At 45.4% G+C, this 22,864-nt stretch overlaps 1 protein-coding gene across 3 annotated transcripts in view; it reads right to left on the bottom strand.

Annotated features, from left to right (window-relative positions):
• The window catches only part of FSTL4 (follistatin like 4), a 187,544-nt gene that overhangs the window by 72,901 nt on the left and 91,779 nt on the right, over positions 1-22,864 (bottom strand). For all 3 annotated transcript variants that reach the window (XM_052689642.1, XM_052689640.1, XM_052689641.1), the window contains 2 exons: positions 16,677-16,867; positions 13,443-13,563 (listed from right to left, as the gene is read on the bottom strand). In XM_052689642.1, the coding sequence (XP_052545602.1) occupies positions 13,443-13,563; positions 16,677-16,867 (312 nt within the window). The remainder of the gene's footprint in view (positions 1-13,442; positions 13,564-16,676; positions 16,868-22,864) is intronic.

Here is a 22,864-nt window from a genome sequence, read left to right as displayed (position 1 = left end):
AAGCTGAGCAGCCAATTTGTTAAGCATCCATGCAAGTTCCTTCTGCTTGGAGCGACAGAGCAATCCCAACAAGGGCTGCATCCTGCCTCGTGAGCTGCATCAGGATTAATTAGCTTGCATTATGATGTCTGCATGTAAAGAAGGCAAACAAATGAAGCGGCGTTTTCTCTGGGTTCGGTCAGGAGGAAGCTGAGGAGGCTTTTGGCTTCTGTGAGGGAACAGACAGCTTAAAGGTGGATCAATTCAGCTGCCCCTCATCTCACGGACTGACCGAACCTCTGAATCTTAATGACAAGCAAAGCAGAGACAAAAGGTTTGGAACAGTCAGAGTGAGATATGCTGAAACTGCACCGGGTGAATGGCTTAGACTATTATTCTTTAAAATCTTTCATGAAATAAAAGCAGATGAGTAGCATCTATTCTGTGATTAACCAGGATATTCTACCAGGGAAAGCAAAGCATCATTCACAGCTCGCTCACTGCTGTTACTGTTACTACAAGGCACATAACAAGGCAGCAACTTAAGAAGGAACGCAGCAGCATCTGCTTATGCTCACAGAGGGGCATCTCCACAGCACTGGGTAGCACTGTTCTGCCAGCACCAGCACTGGGAGGGTTGGCTTTGGTGCCAGCTCCCAGGGATGCTCTGTGCTGCAGGAAACGCAGCAGAGCTGCACTGAGATGTGGGCCCCTCCCTGTCCTCCTGCAGGAACGCTTGCACACAAAAACATCTTTCTGTTGTTCTTACTTACTGTTTCCATCCAGGTAATATGATGGGAAAAGAGCCATTCTTTTTCCTCCCGTGACAAGGTTGGTGATTTAAGGGACCATTGCTGCTTTTTAAAAAATCCCCTCCAAGGGAACTGACAGGTGGTTGGCTCTGATAGATTCAGGTTCACTGATTTAAGGACACAGCCCTGGAGCACAGACAGCGCCGCGCTCCCTTGCTTATTGTTTCCTACGAGGTACATTACAGCTTGTGGCAGGCAGGCAGGCCGGCTGCCCCACGTGCTGCAGGGCCCACGGGTTGGATGCTGCCTCAGAAACTGGTCTGTTGAAGAATCTTTTCCATCTGATTTCTTCATCTGCTGCTACTGAAAAGCCTAACGCAGCTTCTTTCTACAACAATGAAATGATGCACTTTTTGGCAAACCTTTCACTCACGGTGCAAGGTAAAAGCCTCTACCTTCTATGATCACACTTAGGTTATATTCACATATTGCAATAAAACAGAGCAGCATTTAAATCACAGCACAATTTGGCACCTTGGTCCTATGGTTTCTTGGTGGCCAGAGGGGGTCGAAAACTTCTCAGTGCTTTCCTTCAGCCTCTCTGTAAGTCACTCCCATCATTACAGACACTTTCAGGATCTGTCACTGCAAAAGCAGCACCCAGACAATGCTACAGCACTGATGGGAGAGCCCTGGGGAGCCCTGCTGTGCTGACTGCATGACAAGCACTTCTCTGAAGGACAAAGGATGACACTGCGGATCTTTAAACCCAATGCCAATGCTGTAGCTGGCTTCTCTCAGCATAACTGCCAAGAGCCCAGCACCTCTGAAGGGTGGAAAAAGCAAAAGAAAAATAATATTTAAAAAAAAAAAGCAAAAAAAAACCCCACTTTTCTGAAAAAATGACAGCCTAACACAGCACAGAACTCTTTCCTTCAGACAGCAGCTGCCCTGCAACTCAAAGCAAAACCAGAGGGAGGGTGCAGAGGAAGAACTCAGTTGGATGTGGAGCTCAGGGCCATGATTTAGCAGAGGGCTGTTAGAGTTAGGCTAGTTTGGTTGGGTTGCAGTTGGACTCGATGATCTTTAAGGTCTTTTCCAACCTGAGCAATTCTGTCATTCTATTCTGTGATTCCAAGTCTGTGCTCCTGGAACTCAGGCTTGAGCCAGTTTCTCCAGATGATGGGTAAAATCCAAGGACATTTCCTATCACTTCCATTTAACTAAACCCTGCAATGTGACCAGACTGGGAAGTTGACACTGTAACTTTGAGCATGTGAAATGGTGAATATTTTTCCTCCATTAGGGATGACTGTTCCCACTGCCTTGTTCTCTGCCAAGAAACGCCTCTCCCACAGTACAGCCAACCCAAATTAACACACTATAACAAAGATACATTCCTTGGCAGGGAGTGTTTCCATGGGACCACCAACAGTCTCCCAGCCAACGCTGGACACACCACAATTCAGGGAGAAGCTGCAAAAAAGCAGTTATGAGAAAATTACATGATGTGAACTCTGTGTGCAGCTCTCGATTTCCTGCCCACCATAATGAGAGAAGAACTCCTGAAGTGTTATTTCCATATCTCCACCTGCTGTGAGACAAGATGCTAACGTTGATATGGAACCGCCTAGGAAGAGCCTGCAGCATAGGAATCTCGCTGCCTTTTTTATTTAAGCACCAGCACATCCCTTTCTGCTTTGGATAGGGAAGGGACAGTGGAGACTGCCCACAAGTAGAGGAGGCCACAAGTCCTGCAGCAGGAATTGCTGTGGGGGATTTCGGCGGTGAAGCAATTTCATTCTCACTGTGATTAGGAAAAGATCTGTGAAGCAAGAGACAGAAATTACCCCAGAACTCTCCAGACTTTCATTGCCTATGAACTGTAGAGAGATGCTATAGCCCCTGACAGCTGAGACCCATCTGCTATTGACACAAGATCATTTCTACGCGGGGATGACATTTTCAAAACATCTCCAAGATATTTATGGTCAATATTTTTCAAGAGATATGCGAGGAGGAGGCTTAGAAATCCTATAATGGGAATTGCTCACGTTCCTCTTGTGCCATCATTTGAAAACCCTCTTCTTCATATCCACAGAAGAAAGAGACAGGTATGAAAAAAATACAAACTAATTGAGGAGAGAAAGGCAGCCAGGCGAGGCCAGGGAAGGGCAGGGAGATGGCAATAGAGCGTGGTGTGCCAGGATGCTGCTCCTGGTTCGGGCACTGCTGAGCTCTACTCACCTGCCAGAGGCAGCAGTAACGCTGCTAACAAAGTAATGAAACAAATGTGTTGATGAAAAAGATAAAAATAAGAAGAAAACAGTTTCTGTTTCTTTTTGTGCCCTAACCCTATCCCTTTAGGCTGTCATTAGTTTATTTATTCACTATGAAGGAGTTACAGGCATGTGCCAGTGGAATTAGACAGCCAGAGGTCTTACCAGCTCAAACGTGGAATAGACAAAGCAGATTGGTGCATGTAAAATGTGCATTTCATGTATAAACTTGGTACAAGTGACAGATTCGCAAAAAAATGAACCAGGTTTGTTATTTCAAGTGACTAAAAATGGTTATCATCTGACATCTTGTGAAGCCAATGTGAAATTGGTTGGGCATCTCCATCCAACTCCTATGGGGCATCATCCACAAAAACTAATAACAATTGTTATAATAACTGTAGGAAACAAAAAATCCCTGCAAGAAGCACTTCACCAGATATTGCAGCCTTTTCTATGAGAGACTTGTACCTAGTCCTCAAAGTAAATTATCCAGAACACTAAGAGAAAAACAATGAAATTGCTTTGCTACAGGCCCTACTGTTTCTTCCAAAGCTTCTTTTGTTACAGGAAATTGTGGATCAATTAGTAATTATTGATGCATTTTTTATTTCGTGGGCAGAAGAATGCTTGTAAGGCAGTAGGATGAGAGGCAACAGCCCTAAGCTGCACCAGGGGAGGGTTGAGTCGAAAAGTTATTCTCCAAAAGAGAGGTGATGCGCAGGCACAGCTGCCCAGGGAGTGGGGACATCACCATCCCTGGGGGTGTTCCAGAATGTGGGGATGTGGTGCTTGGGGATGTGGTCAGTGGACATGGTGGGGTGGGCTGGACACGAGGATCCTAGAGGTCTTTTCCAACCAGAACCTGAAAGGCATCTGAAAGCCTGATGCAAGATTGCAACTCAGCTGCCACACGAGAGCATTGCAGCGATGGTTCAGTGCAACGCGGCACCAGGCCCCTAAGCTCCCCCCCTAAAGGAAATTGCACCTGTCAAGTCCTCCCCTACCTCACATTTAATGAAGGGAAAGCTAATCAATGAGTGCTTGGAGCTGCTGGTCTTTTCCCACGAGTCAAAAGAAAGAAGCTAATCTGCCACTCTTCTTTATTTTTTTAAAGCTCTTGTACGCGTGATGCCTACTGCAGGGAAAATCTTTTATTCCCCAACATCCTGTGTTAAAGAGCTTTTACAGAAAAGGAATCCAACAGTTCATTACTTCTATCTGCTCAACATACTTTTGACATAATTGTATTAGTGCCCAGTTGCAGGGCTTAAAAAGGGAAAGCTGAAAAGCAGCTTCTTGCCGTTGGTTTATTTATTTGTGGGAGTCCTGTTTGTGTACTAGAATACAAACCATGTTATTTGCAGTTCATATAATTTGTTTAATGCACTGCGTTCAAGAGGCCACCCGTGCTAATGCATCAAAGGAGTAAGCGGGTTACTCTCTCACTGCATTTAAGAAAGGAAAAGATCTACTTTCTGAGCCAAATCCCTCCTGTTGATACACTCAGCTCTCAGCAGATTCAAGTGAGCGAGGGAGAAGAAGAAGGCAAGGGGAAGGGGAGAGCCTGGGCACACAGCAATGAGGGGATACCAGCAGCACCAATAATGCTCACCTGGATGCCAGCAGCCCACCTTGTTTTCTCATTGCCTAAGTGCCTGTCTCCATCCTGGGAGCTCGATAACGCCGGAGGGAAGCGCTGCTTGCTGGAAGAGGTGCTACATTAGCAGCCCTCTCCAGCCATGGCCACAAACCCCCGTGTCTGACAAAGAAAATGCATTTCTGTTCTCTCTGAAAGCTATTTGACTCGGTAGGTGTCCACGCATCACCACAAGATGAATGACTGTTATGGCCATTACAAGTTTGCTTTCATCTTCCATTCAGCTATAGAAGCTGGATGTCAATGCATTAATTACAATCCACAATGCCTGTTCATCACATTACACTGAAGTATTCAATAAACACCAATTAACATATTGGAGCCTTTCTACAAACACATCTTGCCTGACTTGGAGCAAATTCACAAAAACACATCTTTAAACCAAGTAAGGAGGAAAATAAAAATTCTATAACAAATTTAAACCTGGGCATGCTATATTTTAGTAGATGACTGGTTGGTAAATTGCATTTAAAAGCAAAACAAGTCTATTAGCCCTGCCAGAAGATGCATTACGCTTCCCAACAGGCTCCAAACCACTCCATTTGCGTGAAACACACGTATGTTTGGTAGTTCATAATGCACTTACATCGGCTAACGGTGATACAAAACCAACAGCAATTAGTGCCAAAGCAAGTGGAGATGTGCTCACTCACACAGTCAGTATTTGTACCCATTTTATACCTTCTGAAGCCTGTAAATCAGGGCTTACATCTGGGGCTGGAGACAGACAGTGCTACAGCAGATTCTGGCACAAAGCTCTTTTTCTTACTATAATGAAGTGCAACAGACTCTGATACCAGTGATGACCAAATGCAACCAGATACTATCAGTACTCCTGAGACTACTTTGCTTTTTTGTTCCAGAGGAATATAAACCCAATTTAGAGACACACGTGTATCAGCTACCAATAGGAAGGTCCACTCATCCCCAGCCGAGATGGAGTCAGAGTCCAGGATGCAGTCACAGTCATCCTGTGCAGGACTTGCATGTTAAAGAACATGCCAGCCTTCTCTGGATCATTACAGAAAGGGGATGCCTAAGAAAGGAGATTTGCTGTTTCTGATGCAGCAGAACTTCCTGATGTAAGTTAGGAGGGGATGAAGAGTTGGCAGCCATCAGCCTAGGAACGCTGCTTTCTTCCAAGCAATTCGGCCCCATGGATTGCTCATTTCTAATTGTTAAAAAGGGCAGGAAATGATGATTTTACACGTGCACTTACACCCACAAACAAGAAGACTGTCCTTGAGAGGAGCCCTCCCCTTGGGAAGCTGCTTTCTACCACGGGACACAGCATAGCATTCTCCTATTTCATCATACGAGCATTAGCAAAAGTATTCCTTCCAGCCCTTGATTTTATTAAGAGTATTCAAGAGGTCTGTGCTAACGGAGATAGATTAGACAAGCAGAACAACATTAAGCCTGGACAGGCAGCAGCAGCGCTGCGTTTTCTCTCATCAGATTGCTACAGGCTCAGACTACAGCTCCCGAAATTTCATGGCAGAAATGATTTGTTTCTCCCCAGGCAAAGGGCTCCTTAGATCAATAGCCTTAGGGAGGCGAGTGGAATATAAAAGGCAGACATTCGTGCAGCAAAATTTTTAGGATTCTACCTGCGAGAGCTATCAAACAGCAGCCGTGTGACTGTATATTCAACATATGCAGATGACAGCTTTTGTTGTAAAGAGGAACGCAGGGGTGGTGGTGGCACTGCCTGAGCCCAGCTGATACATAGCACGAGTGGAAATGGATTCTGGGCCCTCACAGCCCAGGGACAAACTAATATGCTTCCCCTTCATCCCCACCCCTCCTTTTTTCCTTTCTTTTTTTTCCTTTCTTTTTTTGCTTTCCTATGTGAACAGCAAAAGGGAAATCCAGGCCGGGGATGCAGATTTGGTCTTGGCGAAGTGGGGAATGATGGATAACCTCTGGTATGATGGAGCACTGCACAAAGCAGTATTTTCTACGCAATTAAAATGAAGCATGCATGACATGGAAAATCAGGTCACAGAGCCAGACAGACACCCAGAGAAAGTCAGGCTGGGCCGCATCTTGTGCCCTGCAATTTCAAAACCAGCCTCTGCCTGGATGCAATTTGAGCAGCAGTTCCATCAGAGCAGAGCTCTGCACTGAAATCACACAAAATCCAGGAAAGCCCCATGAGATACAGCTCATGTTGAAGTACACCCTGAAAGCGTGTTTTGAAAGTTACCAACGTCTTTCAAGCTCTCAAATGTTCCATTTAATTTCGTATTTCAAAAGCACCTATAGCTTTTGCAATCACAGCATGAGGATATTTTTACTCTCCCTTTTCACCCTGCTCCTTTTTTGGTGCTTTGCTTTGGAATTAATGTTGTTCCCATTCCCTTACCTGCTCCCATCTGCCCACTATACACCTGGGGAGGCTCAGGTTGAATATTAGAAAGAATTTCTTCTGAGGAGCAGAGAGGGGTTGGCACAGACAGCCCAGGGAGGAGGGGAGTCCCCATCCCTGGATACATTCAAGGGAAGGGTAGATGTGGTACACAGGGACCCGGTTAGTGGGCAGTATTGGTGGTGTGTGGATGGTTGGACTAGGTGATCTTAGAGGCCTTTTCCAACCTTAATGATTCTATGACTCCATTGCCTCTCCAGCATTTCCTTGGGGCTGCGATAAAAAGTGCTGCTGCATTTCAGCTGGGTCAGCATCAGTGGCACCTGCCATGTTTTTCTGTAGTCAGCATTTCACCATGAACAGAACGTCAACCAAAAAGAAAAACCACAGGCTGGCATATACTTAGCACGTTTCTTTTTTCTTCTCGTAAATCACAGCCACAGATCCCTTCTGCAGGCAGCAAGATCCCCATAGCACTGCTGGGTGCCCTAGCAAAGACACGGGGTCCGAGCGTGGTGTAAAGTACGAGGTCAGAACCATCCTTTCAGTTCAGCCTGCTCAATTTCCTACTGCTATTTTTTTCAGTTCCTATCAGGACATTCTGGATTTGTCAAGGAGATTTTCTCCTGTGAAGAACATGAAATAAAAACATCTCAGCTGTGGCTCTACATAAATCGTATCACTGCACTGGGGATACGGACTGTACTCAGTAATTTTCTGATGGCTGCTCTGGCATTTTGATTATAAAATTAGCACTGCAGCTCAGTAGCACTGTGCTGTATCAATGAAGCATGTGCTAAATGAAGCAGGAGCTGGCTGATGGACAGATCTCAGGGAGCAGCTCCCACTGGGGACCGCTCTAATGGGGCTGTTTCAGTGGCATCACATGGAGCTGAACCTAAAAGGCACCATCAACTCCCAAAAACAAATACAACAAGAACTGAGGAGAGGTAGTGGCAGCCAATGGATCTGAGGCAGATGTTGGGAAACCTTACGGTTTCCTGGTTTACTTGGTGTAGGGAACCTGCTTTGGCAGGGGGGTTGGATTGATGATCTCTGGAGGTCCCTTCCAACCCCTACAATTCTGTGATTATGGTATATTAAGGAACAGTTTTGACATTAAAATTCATGAATCTGCTGAAGCAGTTGAGAAAAAAAACTGGAAGAGCATGTAGATGGAGAAGTGATGCAAAGCATCCGTGAGAATGGGAGAACAGAACACACGGCAGCGTTCCTTAGATGAATGCACATTTCACAAGGCAAACACAGCTCTAGCACTCACTCACCATAATTTCCCTCATTTTTAGGAGAAAAAAAAACAAAAAACCACCTTATTTTTGCTTCATGACTTTGTTTCATTTGTTTCCCAAATTCCTTAGAAAGACATCTACTGGAAAAAAAGGAGTGACAGTGTGGGAAGTCTAGGTCTGCTCTGCTTTTGCACGAACGGAACAAAGCCATAGAAAAGCCTGCAATTCCACATCCCCAGCTCACTGAAAATGCAAATCACCATATATAGATCTCGACCTGTGTGATCTGAAGGTGTGGATGCCACACTGAGGGGCTGTCAGTCATTTCATGAGCTCACCAACATTTGTATTTGCTGCTCACTGACGTAATTTTGTGTCTGCAAGCAACTGAGAATAGTGTTATTTGTGTGTAGGAGATTGCTTCAGTGAACATTGCTGGTACGGATCAAATCACTTTTTGAGAAATGGCATTTGCCTGGTTTTATGCGCCACTGAGTCACTCGTAAGCACTTATAAATATTTAGATATTCTGCTCCTGCAAGAGTGTGCGTAGACATTTGATACGGTTTGCACTACATCACCTCCGAAGCACAACTCCACAATGCAAATTCTTTCATTTAAAACCAAGATTAACAAATCAATGCACCCCGAGGAGCAGTTTAAAAGCACCAGGACGTTGTATTCTGGTGAGCTTTCTTTGCTATTCGTAGAGAATGGATTTCCAATAACAACTTGTAATTAGTTCATTTTCTCTTATTCAGTCATTATATATTAAGCCTGTTGACATTTTCCAGGCGGTATCTTTTGAAATGAGAGGTATTTCAAGAACTACTGGAGGTTGGCAGTTCCCACCACGTGCACCACCAGGAGGAGGCGCTCTCTGCCTTAATCAGACAGCAATTCCTGATCAAAAGAACCCACAAAATCACTCCAACCATGTCTACCCTACCAGAAATTTTCACTTTAGACACCAAGGTGCAGAAATCTAGCTAAATGGCTTAAAAATTCTGCTTTTTGCCCCACGGTTAGCTTTTAGCTTATTTTTGCTGCAAGAATGCACCGTTACATTCATTATTCCAGAACCCCCCCCCAGAATTGCCATTATCCTCAGCAACACAGCTGCATGGGACCCCTCAAGGCAGCCTGGAGCTGCTCACATTGGCCAGCAAAGGAAAGCTCATCTTGTTCCCAAGCACTGCGGCACCCCAAACACCGCCGCCAACCCAAAGCACCGCCGCGCTGCTCTGCTTGCTGAGGCGTGTTTGAAGTCTGGATATCACACCGCTCACAGGAGAAACAAATCAATGTTGGTAAGCTAATGAATTATTTCCAACTCCGTAGCAATATCTGCAGCAACATGAAAGAAAAATCACATACAAAGGAGATTGCAGCTGAAGAGGCTGAGCACGGTGCGCAGACTGTCAATATTTTTGGACTACGATTTGATCCTGTTGATAACTGATGCTGTAATATTGCTAAAGAGAACACCTCAAGCAAAATTTTATCTCACAATATAGTTGTCCAATATAATTAACCAGGCTTGACCAATCTGACTGGGAGATAGCAGCAACACATGTCCAACCCTACGTGCCACACCGACGGGGAGGACTGGGCTGCAACACACAGCCCTGGAATGGAACTCACAGCTGCAATTCCTGCTGGACACCTGGGCTGCCAGGCGGACGTGAAATACATTGATTGCAGACATTTCCAAACACACACGTTCCATTCTCTTCAAACATGAGTTATTTCTATCTTTCCTTAAGTCGTGAGAATAGAAGCTCTCCCAATGTGCCCTGCATCCCCTGCTCCTTTCACCAGGCACATCTCTGCCTGTCCTGGCTGGCATGAAGCCTCAGTGTTTGGCTGACAGCTACAAAGCTCTGTCTCCAAGAATCACCCCTCAAAAATAAATCTGCTTTATACTCTGCTGTGCAGATTTGGCTCAGGAAGATGTCCAGAGTCAGGAAGGAACAGTCCCGTGTGTCTTACTTACGGAGCCTGGAGCCCAACCCACTGCTGCTCCTCTACACTGGCACTGATTTTCCCAACAGCCATGCCCAGCCCCGGCTCCTCACTCCTTTTATTTCCTCAAATTCACCCACAGTACATTGTTCACTAAGTATTAAGGCCAGTTCAACAAAGGAAATCTGAATTAAAGCAAAATCAGAGAACAGCACAAGCTTCTTACAAAGAGCACAACAGCACAGTCACAAGCCAACACCAGCAAGTTTAGGAGTGAAAAGAGGCTGCTGATCCCGCAGCCTCTTCTGCACTCATTCCTGCACTAAATGGATGGTTGGACTGGGTGATCCTGTGGGTCTTTTCCAACCTCGGTGATACTATGATTGTATAAATGCATTTAAACTGTGTTTGTGTTCTTTAGATAACAGCACATCTCACAGCCAGCAGCATTTCCCTGCTGCCAGAACAACAGCCATGGGGTAGGAAGGATGCTCACAAAAGGCCTTTTCGTGCTCTCTGAGGTAGAGCAAAATGCACAGGCAAGCTGTCAGAAGGGCGTGCTGCTTAGGAGAGAGCCCTAGTTGGCAGTGAGCTAGAACTTAAGGGGATTTTATCATAGGGTTAATAGCTTCTTATTAGCTAAACAATGTTGACAAGATAAAGCCATTTTGATGGGATGCATGTTTTCCCTCTCTTCGACATATTTGTGTTACAAATGGACCTGTCCACATTGATGCTAATATAGATCCAGAAGATTACACTGATTTTCTCAGCTGGGCTTTCACATCTGCCAACCTGCTACTTTCCCATTAGGGAAGACAACGGGAAAGCCAAAAGTGACATGCCTAATTCTAATGACCTCCAGTCAGATACTGTTCCAGAAGTTACATCCAAACATCACTCATCTGAGTGTATTTAAAGCTCGACTCAGCTGGGCGGCGTGCTTGCCAATTTCCTTGACCATCTCCATGCTGATTAATTAGGTGCATGCACTGCTGTAGTACTGATATAAACAAAGCTTCCTATTTATTACTCATCTATTGAATCTTTTGTGAAAATATCAATATTAAAACAGACAAGTACACTTAGTACTACACTTTCTATCTTTGGAACGTGAAAATCTTTGAGTTCATCATCTTAAAAATGAATTTCTTTTCATTACTGCCCTAATCCTGTTTATCTAATAAAACTTACTAATAAGAAATTAGAAGACACCTAAACTTGTTCTTTCCAGAGCTGCCAGGAGAACATTTAAACTGTTTCAGATGTTACTCATCGTGTACGAATGATTAGGATGATTTGGAAAGTGATACTTTAATCCTCTGCTAATAGCTATTTCCATTCATCCTCATACACAAAAGCAAATTTCTAAAAATTGTGTTCTTGTTATTCAGGGATAAAAGAATTTTCAGAAAAAAATAGAATAAAGATGAGACATTAGAGAGGGTTAGCAGGAGGGCTGCTATTTCTACCCTCAATCTGATATTCCGCATTGAGATGCGTATGTAATTGATTAGCCTGATTAGAAATGATTATTAAAAGCAGCACCTATTACATGTAGGAGTTGTAATGGTGAGACCAGGTTTCAATAAGGCAAGGCATTGAATTTCTTCTCACCCACACAGCTTTCATTCACTCTCAGCTGACCAGTGGGGCACAGAACCAAAGATGCCCTTTGGACCTCTGTGGGCCCCAGAGGGAGAAGATGGGTCAAAAAAAGGCAAGAGCGAACCGTGGAGTGAGGAGGTACAATTCTGTATCTCTGTAAGCTGCAGAAAGGCCATGGGAGTCAAGAAAATGAATTGCAGCTTCAAAAGTATGGCAAGAATGACAAATTGGAAAGCTCTTTGCTCCATCAAGGTCATCTTCAAACCTTTCCAAACTGCAACACTGCACCGGAGCGCGGCACGCTGAGACAAACCTAACGGAGGTTTTGAGAGGATAAATCAGATTGAGACTTCCTGATGTCACTGAATTCTGAAAGTCAGGTTCCTCAATTTGCAGAGCAGCCATCCCCACTGCTGGCACACAGAAATAAGTGACGTGGCTGAATTCTAAGCAACACAACGTGAAAAATGTGCCTGATGTACTGCAAAACTACTGTCAGGGGCCAGGGCTGCCTCATAATGAAGAACAAAGCTCATAAACATATTTTTGAGAAGTTGTTCCCAGACTATGCAATAAAGTAAAAAGCCAGGCTTTAACCAAGCACTGAAGTTCACATGCAGAATCTTGTAAAGTTTCCAAAGTTGCAAGCAACGTGCTTTGTTTTTTAACTGAAAACCAACAACCAATAAATGCTCTGGATAAAAGCAGGGATTCTGGGAAACTGAAAATAGAGAAATCTGAACTTTGGTTTCTTTTAATATTCAAAATCCTTTTGATAAATCCTCAATACGCCGTGCTTTTTTGCAGCAATACTTTCTGCAGTTTATCGATTATTTCCTCTGTCCCTGGGCTAATATTTTGTACCTGTCCTATTTTCATTGCCTGCTTAAAATCCACTGAACCAAGAACTCATACAGATGACTTGTGGAATTTAGCTTCAAGTTCCCGTGACTTTGAGAACGCGTTGATCCAAATACACTCCCAAATAACTGCATGTCAAACCTTTATAGCTGGGGTAACTCACTTGATCACCTTCTTAACGGATGAAGTTTTATGTTTTACTGTATATCTGCTGCTTTGAGTGTGCTGTGTTGAATTAAATATATATGTGGTTCAAATAGGTGCAAGGTGATTACTGGGGCTAGTCTGAAAGCACATTAAATGTTATTATCCAAAGTTGCTTTTTTTAAAATGAAAGTCAAGCAAATTGAAAACCTTCTCTTTAGAAAGATGATGTTTGGCAAAAACAGCTTGTACATATTGTTTCCTCAGAGCTACTCAGGAGCCACACGCTCACGGCTACATACATGGCATTCCCCCAACATCTCTCAACAGCCACCAACAAGATGCCATCAGCCCAAAGCATGAGAAAACCCACAAGAACACCGAGTCCCATACGCTTTTACCAACCTCCTGGCTCTTGCCCACCCTTTGAAGCACAGCAATCTTTAAAAACAAGCCTTACATGAAATACAAAAAGGGATCATCTTTGCTGACCATGCCTGGGCAGGGAGCACTGCCATCTCAGATATTCACACGCTTTCAACACTGAGGACAGACAGAAGCATCAGGACTTACGGAAGGCCGTGTAGAGCTCTTGCAGGGTCAAGCGCCCGTCGTTGTTATAATCATCAAACCGGAGGAGGTCTTCCAGCGTACAATCCAATAAATCATCTTCCAGATCCTCTTTCTTCATTACCTGCAGCAGAGAAAATGCTCAACCTCACTGCAAAGCTACAGACGGTGGCTCTGAGTCACCCAGCAGATGCGCCATTAAATGACCCTTGGGCAGTATCCTCCTCTTCCTCCTCAGAGGGGCGTGAGGATGGTCACAACTCATCTCCCAGCACCACGAAACCCTCCAAGCTGGAGCTCTGACTTGGCACAAACTTGGCTCGGGGTGCCAGCTGCTGGCACTGGTGCATGAGAATTCTCTGAATGCCTCTGAGCAGCAGAGGCTTTGGAGAACAGTGCTTTCGTAAGTCAGCAGATTAGGACCAGGTTTATAGGGCAAAGAGGAAAAAAAAGTATCACTCCACAAGTGCTTTCACCTTCCCCTTTAGGACTGGAACAAGCAAGAGATGATGGTATACTCAAAATGAATGTGTTTTTTCAGTTCTCAACAGTTTGTTTCTTCTGCATGCAAAGGATTTCACACATTCCACATGAAAAATGAAGAGAGATTTGAAAGTCATACATCCAAGTTAGCAAACAGTTAAACTCAGACCTAAGCATAATGAAAACAATGGCTTCTCTGAATTTATTGTGGAACATGAAGAAAACTCCTGAAATACTGCATGTCCCGGGCAGGAAGGCTTTTGCTGCAATCCAGAGACTCTCTTATTTACTCCTCTAGTCTTGGCCCATTATACTGAAGCAATTTAAAGCAATAACGCTAAAAAAATGACCCTTCACCTAGCCAGTAAAAATGTTCAATAAAAGTGAGATCAACCATAACATTTGAGATCAATCTTCTAAAGATGGAAATTTCCCTTTATCTTCGTATTGAAAATTGATCAGCTTTTCATCAGACTACAAGTTTTTTTTACTATTCCTTTTGATTTAATGTCAAGAGACAAAAAAAAAACAACAACACACAAGGCACTTCAGCTGCAATGTGTTCAGTGGATTTATGAATCTGACTAGAAAATACATTCAGGTTTTAAATGGAAATACCATTCCAATTACTACCTTTGTTAATAGATTTGTGTACCCATGGCTGCAGGACAACATGGGTGCTTCACGCTGCTGGGTCCAGAGGAAAACACAGCTCAATGGAATCCATTGGCAGTGAGGACACAGAGCGGGCTCTACACAGAAGGGATGGATCATCTGCTGTCACTCTTTCTCTCAAAGCAATTGTGTAATGGACAGTAAGCAATTAAGCACAGGCCCTCAACTGTGTCCCTGTGCTGGAAGCTACCTTGGCACTGGACTGTCCTTGCTGCAGGGACTATGCTTCCAGTTTCTCCTCTGGGACAAATCCCTCTGCACTGAGCCTCCTAAAGACCCCTTTCAGGCTTTAGAAATGACTGTTTTGTTTCTTGGGTTTTTTTGTGCTTTTTGTTTCCTGCAGCAGTGTGTGTTACCTGCCTCAGGTTGTTTCTTGCAGACAAGGTTATGGTGCTCAAGAGACTATTTTTCTTTTAAGTAAAACAAAGAAAATGCACAACAACAGCTCATCCAGCGGCCAGAGAGAATGAGATCACATGCCTCCCTGTGCACCATGCTCATTTTATCTGCCTCTACCCATGGGCAATAAAACTCCCATTTTCGGAGGAACTTTAAAGTTGTGGTGAGTTTCAGATTAAAAGAGCCAACACAAATCAGTCACAGATCTGCCTCTCAAGGCAAGAAACTTTCTCTTAAGGCTGTAACACTGAAAATTAAAAATTGCTCATTGCCTACAAAAATCCCTTGGAAGCAGAGTGAATAAAGCAGACAGGTGAAAGCAGATGGAAGTCATCCTGGCTTGGAGCTAAGAAGAAATATAGGCAGTGTGAGAGCCCCAGGGTTCAGGTGGTGCCCAGCACAGCCTGACCTGCCCACACTGCCCCAGTGGGGCCCACAGCACTGCAGCTCAGCTCAGCATTAAAGGCATCCCCAGCCCCTCTGCACTCAGCATTACCTGGTGTTGCTTTGTCTTTTGAGAGGTGCTGGCACTTTGTCAGCCTTTGTGTGTGCACAGAGGACGTGTGGCTGAGTGGGCTCCAGCTGAGGGCTGGACTTTGTCAGTTCATTACACTGCAGCAAGCAACAGAGCTGCAAACACGTTTACTGAGTTTGATGATATAGTTAGAAGAAATAAAAAAAAACTAGCAGCCAATTCCTTTGCTTGCTGTTGGGCCTGGAGCCCTCTCTGTGCTCTTTCTCACACTCAGATGTAACTGTGCAAAAGCAGGCTTTGAATTCAGAGAGAAGTGCTTTCTTATCCCTACCCATGCCTTTATAAGAGATCACCGAATTCAGATGAAGTATTGTATACATTCATAGCTCAGATCTAAGGGAATTTATGCTGACACTTGGCATTGTGCAGGCAGGACTGTGCATCGTGTCAACAGCATTAGGATTAAAATTCAGAGCAAATCCATTGCAAGTGGTCCTGCTTGAGGAGCAGCAAGCTTGCATTGTCCTCATAGAACACAGAGAACCACAAGATCAATGTAGGGACACTCTATAGAACATAGAGAACCACAAGATCAGTGTGGGGACACTCTCCCACATCTGGTGTAGTGCTGCTGCTCATATTTATAAGGCTGCTTTGTCAAATTTTCACACTAAGAAAACAAGTTCAGAACACAAAGTAATCAGCAGAAGTGCTTGCGCTGGTTCACTTTACCAATTAGATGAATTCCAACAGCACAGCAGGCCCATAATTAGAAATAACAGTTTCTTCAGGCTCTCACCTTTTCAAATGTTATTAGGATCAGCTAATCAAAATTTCAGTATCTGCCTCAACACCCTGGCAAAATAAACCTCTTAAAAGTATTCTGACTTTACTGTCGTGTCACCATACGATCCAGAAAAGAGGAGGAAGAAGGAAAGGATTTCTTCCTAACTTACACAGAATCAAAAGCTACCTGGAACTGCTAGCAGTGAAGATTATCAGCTATTCTCAGGAGCAAGGATGATGCTGGAAAACTGCCATGTTGTTGTTGTGGAGGATCACCAAGTGTTGGACACCACATCAGAGATGCAGAGGCAGACATGGGGGCTGCAGCATCACCGCTCCCCCCGCTGTGGCACAGCCAACCTCTCCTTTCCAAAATGAGAAACACAGCCCACTCCATTTGCACCCAACAAAGCACCCACCTGCGCCAGCTCCGAGCTGCTGAGGTGCCCATCCCTGTTTTCATCCAGGTGCTGGAAGAGCTCCTCCACCAAAGCACGTTTCTGGGCAGCCCTGTCGGCGGCTGGGCGGCGCGGTGGGGCTGAGCGCTGCGCCTGCAGCTCCAACACGACGCCCTTCAGCCGCCTGTAGCTGGCCATGGTGCACGTGTCACCTGGAAGAGAGGGAAGGAGGGATGAGTTACTGCACAAGGATCCTTTAAGGGATTCTGCTTCTGAAGCAATGATAAATATGGCACAGCCAAAGCCGGGCTGTTTGCACACACGGCACAGTGCCAGGCTGCGCCTTGCAGCTCCTGCAGTGGTCATCCTTTGTAGGAGCTGACAGTTTGGCTGAGCCCTGCTGTCAGGGCTGTCTCCAGAACGTTGCCTTGCAGATGATAGGGCTTTGCTAACAGACTTTCATACTTAGCTTTGCAATCCCCACCCTTATCACATTTGCCCCACATTTGTCTAAATATCATCAGTCCAGTGATCACAAAGTGAAAAATAAATCATAGGAGGCTGATTCGAGGCACAAACACTCCAGTGTCACCCTATGCAACACATGGGACTAACCTTTTTGGGGTAAATGAGGCACGAAGCGCACAGGGACAGCAAATACATCTCACTCTCAAGGTGTTAGAGCACGAGGAAGCCTCAGACACAGCACAAGACTCTAGGCTGGTGGGGAAGGATGGTGTGGAGCAGCCTGCTGCCTGCAGTGACACTGCATGCTGCCACAGCCACCTCCCTCGACCCCTGACCAGGGAAAAACGTCATGATCAGTGAGAAGCCCTCAAGCCGCTCGCGTTGAAGTGACACCAGCCTGGCTAGAGCAATGAGACCAAACCTCTGTGACCCTGAAAGCTCCCGCTGTGCTCGCGGCTGCCAGCAATCCTCTGAGCAGTGCTCTGCTCTGATTTAAAGGCATCCTCTTAGACAGGAAGCTGACCCACGTGCCCGGAGCACCGAAAGCGTTATTGCCCTTTTCTGCTCTACTGCTGTCTGGCAAAGCTTAGCAGAATGAAGTGCGGCCGCTTTCCTGTTGGTGCAGATCTGTTTGCTTTAGTGCAAAGCACAGCACTGCCCGCTGCTCCTGCTAGATGCCCTTTTCTCTGTGCTTCTATTCTCTGCATTGACAGCTTTGAAACAATTCTATTTCAGCTCTCATGTTGGACTAAATCTGAAGGGTCTCTCCACTCTTTAAGGGACAATGTTCTTGCAGATCAGCTCCCCAAAGACTTCAAATGTTATTCCTCTGAAAAATAACAGCAGGTTGTCATACTGACCGCCAGCCTTCCTGTCCTTTTATTGCTGAGCCAACATCATTTTTGGACCTCTTGTCCTGCTACAACTGAAACCCAATTAAAATTCCAGGTGGGAGGCATTTCTCTGATGGCAAACCCATCTACTGGCAAGATTTTTTCCCCTTTCCTATTTAATGCTCATAGCTTCAAAAACATCATGACTTGAGAAGGTAGAAGGGGACAAAGGGGCCGGAAATGCACCCACCATTGGGGCCAGCACCGTGCTGCTTTGCTGCAATAACCACACAACCAGGCTCACTTCCCATCCTGAACTCAGACCCTTCTGGGCTCCTCACTGCCCAGCGATAATGAGCAGCCGCAACATTTTTCCTTCTCTCTTAAACAACCACCAAAGATCTCAGTTGGAGATCAACCCATGGAAGAACAAGGCTTCTCTGCAGCTCAGTTGCTATCAGCCTTGTTTATTTGTTTTGCCTTTCTCCCCGCCCCCATTTGATAGCTATCCTGAAGATGGCAAGAAGTGCCTTCCTTACAATCATGTGCTTATTTAAAAGAAATTTTGATTGCCTTCTCCAGTGCAATCACACAATTTTGCAGTCTTGTCATAAATACAGATTTAGCTACTTCAATAATTGCTTTTCTCTGAGATGAAGTTTTCCTTTCTTTCCAGTCAAATCTTAATTCTATTCTAAGATGTATCTTACGCTAACAAAGACAGAGAAAACTATTTAGTTTGCTTCCCACCTTATTCCTGCGTGGTGCTTCCCATTTGGATGCATCACGATGCCCATGGCTGCATTGCCAAGAGGGAAGAGATGGTGATCTCCTTCACCCCCATGCTCTATCCACACGTTGACAACAAAGATCCCCCAAAACTGTTCTTCCCCAAAACGCACAGGCTCACATGGCTGCAGGACAGCCCAAGGAGCCAACCTGGGAACTTTGAGAGGGGTACGGCTGTCACCTCCAGGCAGATGCGATGCACATAAAGAGTGAAATAAAGGAAACTGGAGGGAAGACAGAGCTGGTGGCAGCCTCAGCAACACACCCCAAATGCTGCTCTGTGTTCATATTGAAACATCAAGATGTTTTTCTCCATAACTGCAATGGCTGCTGTCAGGGACCAAGCAACCAGCCCAGCCCATCCCAGCAGCAGGGTAACACCAGACCACCCCCCCCAAACAGCAAGGGAAGCCAGCAATAACACAATTACACCTATTTAAAATATCAGCTCTGTTTCACATTTCGCTAACGCAAACCACAGCTCTGCCCCAGCTCACACTGCTCCAAAACCTCATCATCTTCCCTTTCCCCTGGAGAAAACAGCGCTGCTCAGCTCTGCTGGACGCCGTTCCCTCAGCACCTCTTAGCAGCACGGAGGTGACAGCTCACACCTCTGGCCATCCTCCCCTGCCACCTGTGACACCTGAGCCTGGCAGTGATGCAGAAGCAGTTCCTTCAGGACAAGGCACATATTGGCATTCAGCAGCACACAAAGAAAAGAAAAAAGCAGTAAAGTTCTGTCACAGAGGTGAAAGATTCCTCATTTGTGCTTGTTCAGTGGAACTAAAAGATTGATGAGAAAACGTGCTGAGGCTTATATACGAAGGTGCATATAAATAATTACATAATTTATATATTTAATCTCATTATAGCAAAAATAATAATAATAATAAAAAAAAAACAACACGTGGGAAAAAAGAACATGTCCTAGTCAAAAGACATGTTCTGTCTGACCCAACTTCTCAGTACACCTGGCCAAAGCACTGGTTTCATTGCCATCCTTGTGTGGGATGTCAGACCCATCCGCACAACCTGGACCTGATGCTCCTCTAAAAGCAGTGGGAAGGCACTGCAGAAGACTTCTTGCCTCTGCCCTCCACCAAGGACACACGTAGGCAGCTTGGATCATTTGGCAAGCCAATGCTAAGGTTAACCAGGTTCTCCTTTTACAAAGCCCCTTCCCGTTCCTTACCAGACATTGCTCTCTTATCCTTAATCCAGCCATCTTCCCTGTGGACTCAGCTCATAGTCCTTTGGGGCTGTTGTACAGGTCCTGCAAAGCACAGCTCAGTGCTTTCTCTCCTCCCCAGTCCCAACTCCTGCTGTCAGTGACACTTATAATCTTCTTACACTGTGCCCAGGATCCACCAACTTTATCTGCTAAATACTCTCTTTAAGTTTCTGGCAGCACTCCTGTCTCTTCTATGTTTCCTGTTCTTTCAGGTATTATAACCACAGCTGCTACTTGAATCACAGAAAAATCATCTTCATGCCCTCTCACTCATTCCCATTCTTGTCTGTGCTTTGCTAAGTGCCTCCAGCAGTTTCCTTTGCAACACGAGCTCAGCGCTAGCCACTGACTGCTCTCCCTGCTGGTGTCTCTCGGTGGGGTTTCCTTGTTAGCACACCCTGGGCACTTGGGCTCTGTTTGCAATTGCTGTCCCCACAGACCCCAGCAGTGCCTTGTTTGGAACCCAGACTCCCAGCCTGCACACCAGGAGCTGCCTCTGCTGCTTTTGTTGCGGCACTTCTTCCCTGCTCTGTTTCTGAGTGCTGGAGACGTCTCTGTGTGCAGCCCAAGTGCCCCCTGCTCTCATCTGTACCACCTCCAGATGGAGAACTGCCGGCTGCACAGCTCTGGGATGAGCTGAGAACTGCTTTTCTGCTTCCATGCCTTAAACTGGGTCTCTGCAAGCTTGAACATCTTTTTCCACTACTTTGTATAAGGATCGGTTAGGAAAAAGAAAAGTCATGCAAGTTGTTTTTCCATCCGTAAGCACGATCCCAATAGAATTTATTCTGCTGACTGCTGAAGAAGAGAGCTCTAGGCACACTGCAGACACTTGATCTCAAAACTAAGATGCTGATCTGCTAGAGCAGGGCTTTTTTTTTTTTTTTAAAGTTAATAGTGTTAACAACGTGTAATACCATGCCTTCAGATCCCAGCTTAGGAATTTATTTTAAGTTGAAAGGGAAAATGGAACAAAAAAGGCTACTTTCCCCATTCCAAGAGACTGCATCACTGCTTTTGATGGCCCCTCTGCTTTTTGAACAAGAACCTAATTTGACACAAATGCTTTGTATGACAAACAGAAGCCTTCCCTGGGATGAGCTGCATGCTTTTTGCCCAGCTGTAGGATGCCCTGGGCAGCGCTGCCTTTGTTCCCAGCACTCTGCTGGAGGGTCAGCCCAGATCCCTTCTGCGAGTCTGACATCCTCCTTTATAGCCCTAAAAAGAAAACGCTGGTGACTTTCAAACGACCCCTGCACAAGGAGCAGCTCCTGGGATAAAACTTCAATATATTTGGCCAGGCTCAAAAGACAAGGATTTCTGATTTCTTTCTTTTTTTTTTTTTTTAATAGAGACATGAAACATCCTCTCGAAGCACCCACTGCCATCCCCACACCTGGCTGGGGATGCTGGCAGTGGGTTCCCAGCCATGCTGGAAGCCCTCAGCAAAAACAAGCCCTTCTTATCTGTTTATAACGCTTCCAGAACCAGTGAAGCCCGGCCCTGTTTGTATTGAAAAAGAAAAGAATGACAGGCAAAGAAAAACAGTAAGACAGAAGAAAAGAAAGGGAAAAAACAGCGTCTCAGGGTCTGATTGCCAAAGTGTGGCCAATAACTGTCACATGTACATGCTCTGCTCGCCCCGAGCAATTCTGTTTCTTGTTCTGTTTTGCTGCAGCTACGTAATTCGTCCTGTTTAGCACTTCTGTATGCTTTGGCAGATAAAATATTGATCAGCCTGCCAAGAAACACAGAGTGCCATTCTGTTTTCATGTCAGAACTCTGTAATGAACTGCATTTATCAAGACCATCCTCTCTGTGAAAGGTCAGTGGTGAATGTGGCTAAACTGTGATGACAGATCATTAATCCAGTTCCCTCAATAATTGCCCTCTTTAAGAATTTTACTGCTGGTTTCTGTGAATTGCGGTGGGATTCGCAGGAGGATCCCTGCCTGATCTGAGCCGAGGCAGATAACAAAAGAAACAAGGCTGGGGATTTGCTGTCCTTCACAGGAATATGGGAAAAATTGAATAAAAACAAAAGTCAGGTGATGAAATGCAGAGCTTCCTTTGACGGGCAAACTTCTCTCGCTGTAAAATATTCTTTTGCAAGGTGCTTTACAATGTGATGATTGCTAGAAACAGCAGTATTTCCTTAAATAAAAATAAAAAATGATATGCATATATATACGTACCGATGAGGGGAAGAACTCCCTGAGAAAGCTCTGGTAAGAAGCTATTCTGCTAACAATATTAAAGTAACTTATTGAGCACCCTGATCTAGCTGTGGATGTCCCTGTTCACTGCAGGGGAGTTGAACTAGATGACTTTTAAAGGTCCCTTCCAACTCTACAGATTCTATGATGTAGCAGCAATCCCATGGTCCCCAGCAGTGAACAAACCTAACACCTCCAGCACTCTTTGGAGGATGTGAGCCCCACAGAAGCTGCACTTGGGCACAACCACAGCTGCTGCCAGCAGTGCTCCATAGAACCCAGTACAGAATCACAGCATCATGGAATTGTAGGGGTTGGAAGGGACCTCCAGTACAAAAGCGCAGTGGTTGTTCAAATCCATGCTAAGCACCAAGCAGGTGACAACCCACACATGTAGCTCTATCAAACCTCTTCTGACCTGCCAACCCCCACGGGGGACTCCCCTCCAGACCACCAGCACCACTCAGGACCACCTCCCACCGACGTGACCTCCAGCAGTGCCAGTACTCAATGCCACACTTCACTGCCACCAAGAGCTGCTGGGAGCAGGAGGCATCACGGGGTCATTGTGTCTGACAGCTCCCCTTTCACCACGCTGGCTGTTTTTGGCTGTTCCTAAGGCAGTTTGCTAGCACTGGGAAGAAATTCAGTGTGGGATTTGGGGGCACATGT

The sequence above is a fragment of the Tympanuchus pallidicinctus genome, unplaced genomic scaffold, assembly GCF_026119805.1.
Source record: "Tympanuchus pallidicinctus isolate F22 unplaced genomic scaffold, pur_lepc_1.0 scaffold25, whole genome shotgun sequence".
NCBI classification, from domain to species: domain Eukaryota; kingdom Metazoa; phylum Chordata; class Aves; order Galliformes; family Phasianidae; genus Tympanuchus; species Tympanuchus pallidicinctus.
The sequence above is the reverse complement of the archived record's forward strand: the minus strand, read 5'-3'. Positions and strand labels throughout refer to the sequence as shown.